Below are 8,740 nucleotides of genomic sequence, written 5' to 3' on the forward strand. Positions count from 1 at the left end.
CGGGTCCCATGCTAGGGGAGGACCATCAGTACTTCCACTTGTCCCCCACTTGAATCTAGCAGCAGCCCCCACTCAGGCCTTCTTCTACCCTTTCAATAGTCTCCTGGAACAGTCTCTTGTTTGCCAGTTTCTAGAGCACCTTCCTGATCCAGCCCTCTCTCCACACCTGCATTCTTCCCTGGTCTCCCATAACCCACCCCTAACCTTGTTCTACCTCTCTATGCCCCCTAAATTCCCAGGGCCTCACCCTTACTGGCAATGTGAAAACTTTCACCTCAGTTCCCTGCAGGCCTTGCTGTGGACATTAAGAAGTTCCCAAGCCAGAGAGGGGGAAACTCCAGGTGCCCGGGTGCAATGGAGTCCTGGGCTCAGCCTCCAGGTGCCAAGGTGCAATGGAGTCCACGTCATATAGAGGGCCGTGATGGATAGGCTCCCCCTCCTAGCCCACCTGCTTTGGGGCGTGGCCAGTATAGGAAGGTTCACATAGGAGTTAATGATTCACTCTTATCTGGGGTGGGGGTCAAAGATCAGTCTGCTGGGCCCAGAGGTGGGGACAAGCCACTTTATGCCCCAAGACAGCCACATGGTTAGGAACTTGTGCTGTTTTTTCTCCTCTACCCCTAACCCAGTTAGTTAATAGCACTTGAGCCTTTTCCTGTATATACTCCTATCCCACCCACCTTATATCTGGTACTGAGCTTCTCCTGTCTCCAACCTCTATCCCCATGTTCCCTGGGAAGATTTGACCCAGGTGTCCCTAAGTTGGGGAGGAGGGGAAAGGACAGATAAGTGGTCACCCCAAATGCTTGTGTGGGGAAGAAACTGTTCTCAGCAACTCCTCACCCCAGGAATCCTAAGAGCCAACACTCTGGGAATGACGACGGAAGAAGGGGAAGCTCAGCTGGGGAAAGGAAACAAGTAGTGGGCTCCCCTCTGATGTCTGACCTGATTTAAGATGGAGGAGTAAAGTCTGATTAGGGAGATTTGTCCAGAGGGTCGAGGTTAACATTACCTGGCAGCAGGAAACAGGAAAGACGCCCAAAGGAAGGGGACCCAGCCTTCTTCTGGGAGGCAGGCGGGCAAGGGTCACCTGCAGGAACGGGGCAGGGGAGGGACACTACCTTAAAGGGGCAGGCTTGCTTTGCCTAGGCCTCCTTGCCTATAACTTATCTCCCCTCCACCACCTAGGTTAGCTGACTGCTGTCTTTTTCCTTCTCCCCCCAAAAGCAAAGAAGTCCAATAAAGAGTGGAAACATTTATTAGGAAGGAGGATTTCAATTAGACCCCCACATTACACAGGAAACAAACTATGTAACTATAGTTTCTAAAGAGGAAAGAGGGCAGGTAGAGGGTCCTGGATCACAGGGGACAGGCAGCTCAGATGGACAAGAGGGATTATGAGTTTTGGGTGAATAAAGCCACGAAGCTCACCACCCCTTAGTGGCTAGGGCTGCTACTCCAGCCCCCACCACAAAGCCAGAAACCTATTAGCCTGTCTCGTTCTCTAGCAGACACCTGGGTTATGCTGATGGCAGTAGAAAAGGAAGAATGTCTTGCTATCTCTTGCTGCTCCTGCGTGTTTCTTTGCCGTTACTTATGGGATTGCTGGAGGGGCCAGGAGGGCCAGCTGGTGTGTGGTTGGGCTGGCTTCGAGTGATTCTGGTGCTAGGTGGGTGGGAGGGAGTGTGAGGGGGGTGTGGGCCACCACCAGGACCTGGTGGGGTGCTTAGTCCATTCCCGTTCTGGTTCTCAGAAGCTAGTTGTAGGAAAAGGAGAAGAAACACAGAATCAGAGTTAAGTAAGACAAGAGTCCATTCCAACAGCCTACCTTCATGCCCCAGAAAGCAGCAGTCTTCACACTGCACCACACATTAATGTCAACTGGACCAAGTGAAAGTATTAATGTAACCCAGAGAACTCTTGCTTACTATGGAAGTCTTTACAGGAACCCTGTTTTGATATTTTTCTAATTCAGCTCTACATCACTGAGAGTCAGACCTAGGATTAGCTGTTCAGTTTAAGGCTTGAGGAACTCCAACAAACATGACCCTTGATTAAGGGTGACTGTAAAACTAGAGAAGCATGGGAAGGGGAAAGGCTTAAGTCTCTAAATGAAAGAAGGGGGCTGAATTTGTAGCTCAGTGGTTGAGAACTTGCCTAGCATGCTTGAAAAAACCAGTAAAAAGGAGCTTTAAGGGCTGGGGCTGTGGCTCAGCAGTAGAGTGCTCACCTAGCACGTGTAAGGCCCTGGGTTTGATCCTCAGCACCACATAAAAATAAAGGTATTGTGTCCAACTACAACTAAAAAATAAATATTAAAAAAAAAGAGCTTTAAAAAACAATTTAAATCAGGCTGGGGATAGTTGGTAGAGTGCTTGCTTCACGTGTAGAAGGCCCTGGGTTCAATCCCCAGCGCCACACACACACACACACACACACACACAAAAAAAAAAAAAAAAATGTTAAAAAGTGGTAGTGGTGTGTATGTATGAATTTATGTTCATTTTAGAAAATATAAATATAAGCAAAAAATATTACACATAATATTATTCTCTCAAAGATAAGTTTTGTGTAAATTTCATTTATTTATTCATTGCAGTGTTGGGGATTGAACCCAGTGCCTCACATAAACTAGGCAAGCCCTCTACCACTGAGCTAGATCCTCAGCCTCTCCTCACCCCAAATATATTTTATTTTATTGATTTATTTTTATGTGGTGCTGAGGATTGAACCCAGTGCCTCACACATGCTAGGCGGGTGCTCTACCACTGAGCCATAACCCCAGCCCCCAAATATATTTTAAAAATTTGACTGGAACCAGACAGGTATGTGAGATGACTTTTTTAGGCTCCTGTAACTGTGCATATCACTCTCAAGCTCTTAAAGGCAGATTATTCCTTGGCACAGATTAGGTGACCTATGAATGCTTGTTAAATGAAGGCAGAGGCCTGTCTCTCCCATACATAGGGCACTGTACACACTAATAGTGTAGAAGTTATAGGCTAGTGGTTCTCAAACCATATCCCTTCTGAATGCTACTGTTTTACCAGAATAAGCTATCTGCAGAACTGAAGAATAATGTCCTTTCTTTATTTCACAGAAAAAGGTGAATGTATAGAAGTCAATGTTAAGTTTTTGTGCCATACACACTTCTTTTGTGTCTGTGGGGTAATGGGGGTTGAACCCAGGACCTGGTGTAAGCTTGGCAAATGCTCTACCCCCGAATTACATCCCACTCTTTTTAAAATTTTATTTTGAGATAGGTGTTGCTAAGATGCCCAGGCTGGTCTCAAATTTGTGATCCTCCTGCCTCAGCCTGAGTAGCTGGGATTACAGGTATGTGCTACTGTACCTGGCTGTCACACTATTTTTTGGGGAGTGGGTAGATTTTTTTTGGTACCAGGGATTAAATCCAGGGGTGCTTAATAATAAAGCCACACCCCAGGCCTTTTTAAAATATTTTATTTGAGACAATTTACTAAATTGCTAAGGTTAGCTTTGAACTTTCCATCTTCCTGCCTCAGCCTCCCAAGCCAAGTACTGGGATTTTAACCCAGGAATGTTTTACCGCTCAGCTACATCCTACTTACTTAATTACTGGTTCTAGGAACTGTACCCAGGGTCATTAAACTACTGAGCACATCTCCAACCTATTTTTTTTTTTTTTTATTTTTGAGATAGGGTCTGGCTAAGTTGGTTAGGGCCTTGATAAATTGTTGAGGTTGCCTGGCCTCCAACTTGCAATCCTCCTGCCTTAGTCTACTGAGTCCCTGGGATTAAAGGCATGTGTCACCATACTCAGCTTTCAAATGTTTTTTAATTAAATTTTTTGTATCTGATAGCAGAGGACAAAGTGAATAAACATGTGGTAAATGAATTTTAGAGGCAAACAGGCTTAGATGTACCTTATTAAAAAAAATAAACATATAGCCAGGCATGGTGGTAAACTCCTGTAATCCCAGTGACTTGGGAGGCTAAGGCAGGAGGATTGCAAGTTCAAGGCCAGCCTCAGCAATTTAGAGAAGCCGTAAGCAATTTAGTGAGACCCTGTCTCAAAATAAAAAAAATAAAAAAGGTGGGCTGGGGTTGTGGCTCAGCGGTAGAGCACTCAACTAGCACATGGGGGCACTGGGTTCAGCACCACATAAAAATATTTTGGGTACTAGGATTAAACCCGGGGCCTTGCACATGCTAAGTCAGTACTTTACTACTGAGCTACCCACTCCTTTTTAAAATTTTATTTGAGACAGGGTCTCACTAAGTTGCTCAGGCTGATCTTGAATTTGGGATCCTGCCTTAGCCTCTCAAGTAGCTGGGATTACTCGTGTGTACCACCATGCCCAGCTTAAAAATATTTCTGTATGTGATAGAGTCTTGGACATCTAAAAATATATAACAGTCATATTTGCTTTCTTTCTTTTTCTTTTTTAAGTGCTGGAGGTTGAACACAAAGACTTTGCCACTAAGCTACCCCCTAGCCTCAACAGTCCTATTTACTGTTGGAAAATCAAATGCTAATTTTTGTGCAGGAATTAAATATTTTCCAGGCTGGGAAACTTAGCAAGACCCTGTCTCAAAATAAAATAAAAAGGGCTGGGGATATAGCTCAGTGGTAGATGAGCCCTGGGTTCAATTCCTAGTACTGCAAACAAACAAAAATTGTTGAGAATTTATGGTTGTATTATTCAGGGTTCTCCACAGGGCCAGAACCAATATAGTATAAGATATATACTGTTATGTATCTCATAATGACATTTCAATCAGCAATGGTCCACATCTATGACAACTGTCCCATAATATTATAATGAAGCTGAAATATATCCATGGCCTAATGACACTGTAGCCATAATAATGTAGTATAATGCATCACTAACATGTTTATTGTAATGTTGTTATAAATAAATCTGCTGAGCTATCAGTAGAGCACATACAATTATGTATAGCACATAACACTTGATAATATTAATAAATGACTACATTACTGGTTAACGTATTTATTATACCATACTTCTTTTTTTTGGGGGGGGTACCAGGGATTGAACTCAGCAGTACTGAGCCACATCCCCAGGCCTATTTTGTATTTTATTTAGAGACAAGGTATACTATTCTTTTTATCATTATTTTAGAGTATACTCCTTCTACGTAAAAAAAAAAAAAAAAAAAGTTAACCATGAAACAGCCTCAGGCAGGTCTTTCCGGAGACTGTCTACAAGAAGGCATTGTCATATTAGATGATACCCTCTGTGTGTTATTTCTCCTGAAGACCTTCCAGTAGGACAAGGTGAGGAGGCAAAGACAGTAATATTGACCACTCTAGGATGTTCACACAATGATGTGTGAATGTATCCCTATCACAAATGATACATGATCACATATATTTATATTTAACTGTATATATTATATACATACATTACAATTTGTTACAAAGAATCTACAAAAATATTTTAAGGTCTTGTAAGTGAGACTGTTTGCCTCTAATATTCACTTGCCACATGTGAAGAAACTGTTCTCTTTTTTGATTTGAGTGGTAGTAGCAAAAGGGTACTCCAGTTCTACAAGTGACTGAAACAGGTTTCTAAATCTTTTCACCACAGGGACTTGGAAAAGGCATGAAAAATGAGGTTACAAGGCTGGGCATGGTGGCAACACCTGTAATCCTAGTGACTCAGGAGGTTGAGGTAGGAGGATCACAAGTTTGAGGCCAGCCTGAGCAACTCAGCAAGACCCTGTCTCAAGATAATAAAAAATAAAAAGGCCTGGGGATGTAGCTCAGTGGTAGAGCATTTCTGATTCAATCCCCAGTACTAGGGGGCATAAAAGGGGGGAGGTTACAGAAAAATTGGGTTAGGGGATACTGAAGAGAAAAGAGATTTATTTAAAACAGGGATGAGGGAAATGTGTCTTTCTAGGCTGGGGAGAGTACTGGAGTTAGAAGGGCCAGCTGATGAAAAGGAATAGATTTACCTGGTGAGGCAGCAGGGGGTCCAGTGGTAGCCTGGGGGGCTGTAGGACTGCTGTCGTTCTGCCCCTGAAGACACAGATTACATACTCAGACCCTGCTCCCCACCATGCTTTTTAACCTAATCCTTTCCCCTTCACTAGCATCAAGCCAGAGGACTCACCGCTTTGTTGGGTGCCTGCTGGGTGCTGTACTCTGGGTTCGGCTCACTGAAGTTAGGAACCTCAGAATAGACCATACAGAATCTGCAGAGGGAAAGTAGCCAAAGCCTTGGACCCATCTTTTGGGTCACTGATGGAGGCTTCAGAAAAGTCCAGATACTGGGCATGGACTGCAGACCCTATGCTGCTTCCATTGAAACCTTAACTGCCCCCTGTTGGCCTGTTGCTTCTTCATCCCAATCCCCCAACCAGCACTTACTCTCCAATCTTCTGTAAATCACCCCCACGGCCAGTATACAGTGTCAGACAACCTTTGAACACAGAAGCATATCTGTGCAGAAAAAAAATAAAAGTAAATAAAGCAGGATTCATAGTCTTCATAAGAGTTATAGGAATCTTTAACCCTATCTGTCTTGACTATTATTGCCCTGGGAATAGCCAGGAATCACCAACTACCTTACCCTTTGGTGAGCCTGATAATGTCTCCAGGCTGGATCAGGTTGCCCACGTCGTCCCAGACCGAAATATTGATGCTGCCTGTTTTGTCTGCCACTTTGCAGGTCCGAACCTCGTGGCCGTCCTTTGTTTTGGTCACCCGGCCTGAAGGGTACAGATAAATGAGGGTGGTAAGATACTTAAACAAATGGGGCAGTAATGGTCAGAGAGACGAAATCTAGATATTGGTGGGGGGAGATAAAAAGTGTACAAAGCAAAGCCCAAATCCCTGGTGCCGGGAGGGGGGGGGTGTTGGTAGTGGAGAAGCCAGCACCATGGAGAGGGCTGAGTGGAAAGAGGCCCGCGTGACACTGGGTGCATAGCTCTGGTAAGAGTTCTATCTACACTACCCTACTGCAACCCCCTGTGTTAGGATCTGAGATGGGGACTGAGCCATGCCTTAGGGCGCACCCTGCTGTCCAAGGAGCAAGTTAACAGAGGCGATGAGTTCCCCCTCCCTCCCACACCCCACACCTCGTGAACCCGAACCCGCCACTCCAGCATAGCCACCTGTCTCCAGCACAATGAAGATAAGGTTCAGATTCTTGAGCCCGGGCTTGATATCCTTGACAAAGGTCTCCGTCGTCATGCTGCCCGAGCCTCAGCACCCCACTGGAACAGGGAACAAGGGACGAAGGCTCACGGTTGGAGCTTTTGCCCCCATGCTCCACTTCTCAAAGGCCTACCTACCATACAAAGCTGGGATCAAACAGCCCTAATTCCTCTAACTCTTGTAGAAGGTTAGAAATGAACTTTCCCGGGAGCCTCGAACTTCAAGAAAAGAACCTTGGGGAAGGGTGTCTGAATAGAATGCTTAGGGGCTGGAAGGCCCCTGGTCAGGATGCTCTTTCAGTCTTACACCCCAAAGCAGGGGAGCCAACGGAGGCTTAGGAAACCCGGTGCAAGGCCAGGTAATGGAATCTTACTAGCCAAACCTTCCCGAACCCTTATCTGGACAACGCGGGAATCGGTCCGTTCCCTCCCCCACCCACAGCCCACTACCCACCCAGCCAGGAGGCCGGACCGTGCACGCCGCCGAGCCGCCCGCAGGGGGAGCCACAGGCCCAGCTGCCGCCGGATGCTGCCCGATGGAACGTGGGAGTGTGGACATTTCCGGAAGCCTCCCCGGGCTGACCTCCTCGGGCCAATCACCACCACTGGGGTGCGCCCCACGCCTAGCTGCGAATCCCCGTCCAGCCAATCAGGCTCCGAGATTCGCGCGCGGCGACCCGGGAGGATTTCAGGAATTAAAGGAGCCTGGAGATGATTTGCTCAGCAGTGGGCAAGGTGAACCACCAGGGGGCGGTTCAGGCCCCAATTTTCCTTTACTTGGCTAGAAGAATGCATTTAATGGGCTCTTAGGATTTTTTCCTTAGAAAAGGACCAAGGGCATTGGAATCCTGTGGACAAAAGTTTGAGGGACTTCACTGCTTCACTTTTCTCGATAACTCTTAAATATGCAATTCCATTTTATAGATGAAAAAACGGAACTTATATAAAAAGCCAAGCCGAGGACACAGCAGGCACTTATAAATATACCAGTTCCCTCGATTTTCCCCTGCTCTAACCATCATCTTAATTCCTGATTTGGGTCGTCTTCTTCTTCCTCGTCTTCTCTCCTCTCTCTTTTTTTTTTTTTTTTTTTGTACTGAGGATTGAACCCAGGAGCCCTCTACCACAACTACATCCCCAGACGTTTTTATATTTTGAGATAGGGTCTTACTAAGTGGCCCAGACTGGCCTTGCACTTGTGATCCTCCTGCCTTTCCCTCCTGAGTTGCTATGATCACAGGCGTGTGCTACCATTCCGGCGGGGTCTTCATCTTTAATGCACTAGCCAGCTCGGCTCCTGGGGTACACACCAGGGACTTACAGTAGGCAGCCTCAACCCCCTTTGAAAGAAAATGGAATCTGGGCATAAAAAGCAACATTTGCATTAATCCTTCTCATTAGTTCCCAAGGCACCTGTTCCTACTACCTTATCTCACTGGAAGAGAGTTCCTGGGGGGACAAGAGAGGCCAGAACCTTTAGTTCCTTTTGGGACTTGTGGGATAGTCAAGGAAAGGAAGATAGTTCTGTAGTATTGTGTATAAACAAATTACATAAACATATACTATGTGCATT

At 45.7% G+C, this 8,740-nt stretch overlaps 1 protein-coding gene across 3 annotated transcripts; it reads right to left on the reverse strand.

Annotated features, from left to right (window-relative positions):
* Positions 1 to 650: 650 nt before the first annotated feature.
* Nabp2 (nucleic acid binding protein 2) lies at positions 651 to 7,774 on the reverse strand. Of its 3 annotated transcripts, XM_078053331.1 has the most exons (8): positions 7,622 to 7,774; positions 7,126 to 7,227; positions 6,582 to 6,720; positions 6,380 to 6,451; positions 6,123 to 6,204; positions 5,965 to 6,028; positions 1,516 to 1,756; positions 651 to 1,090 (listed from the first exon to the last, which is right to left on the reverse strand). In XM_078053331.1, the coding sequence occupies exons 2-7, from the start codon at positions 7,202 to 7,204 to the stop codon at positions 1,557 to 1,559; spliced, it is 636 nt and encodes a 211-aa protein (XP_077909457.1). In that variant the 5' UTR covers positions 7,205 to 7,227; positions 7,622 to 7,774; the 3' UTR covers positions 651 to 1,090; positions 1,516 to 1,556. The 3 variants fall into 3 exon arrangements, with proteins under 3 accessions (XP_077909457.1, XP_005335684.1, XP_013218494.1); XM_005335627.5 differs by lacking the exon at positions 651 to 1,090 and having other exon boundaries at positions 1,241 to 1,756; XM_013363040.4 differs by lacking the exon at positions 651 to 1,090 and having other exon boundaries at positions 1,241 to 1,756; positions 7,640 to 7,771.
* Between the last annotated feature and the right edge of the window lie 966 nt (positions 7,775 to 8,740).

The sequence above is a fragment of the Ictidomys tridecemlineatus genome, chromosome 6, assembly GCF_052094955.1.
Source record: "Ictidomys tridecemlineatus isolate mIctTri1 chromosome 6, mIctTri1.hap1, whole genome shotgun sequence".
Lineage (NCBI taxonomy): Eukaryota > Metazoa > Chordata > Mammalia > Rodentia > Sciuridae > Ictidomys > Ictidomys tridecemlineatus.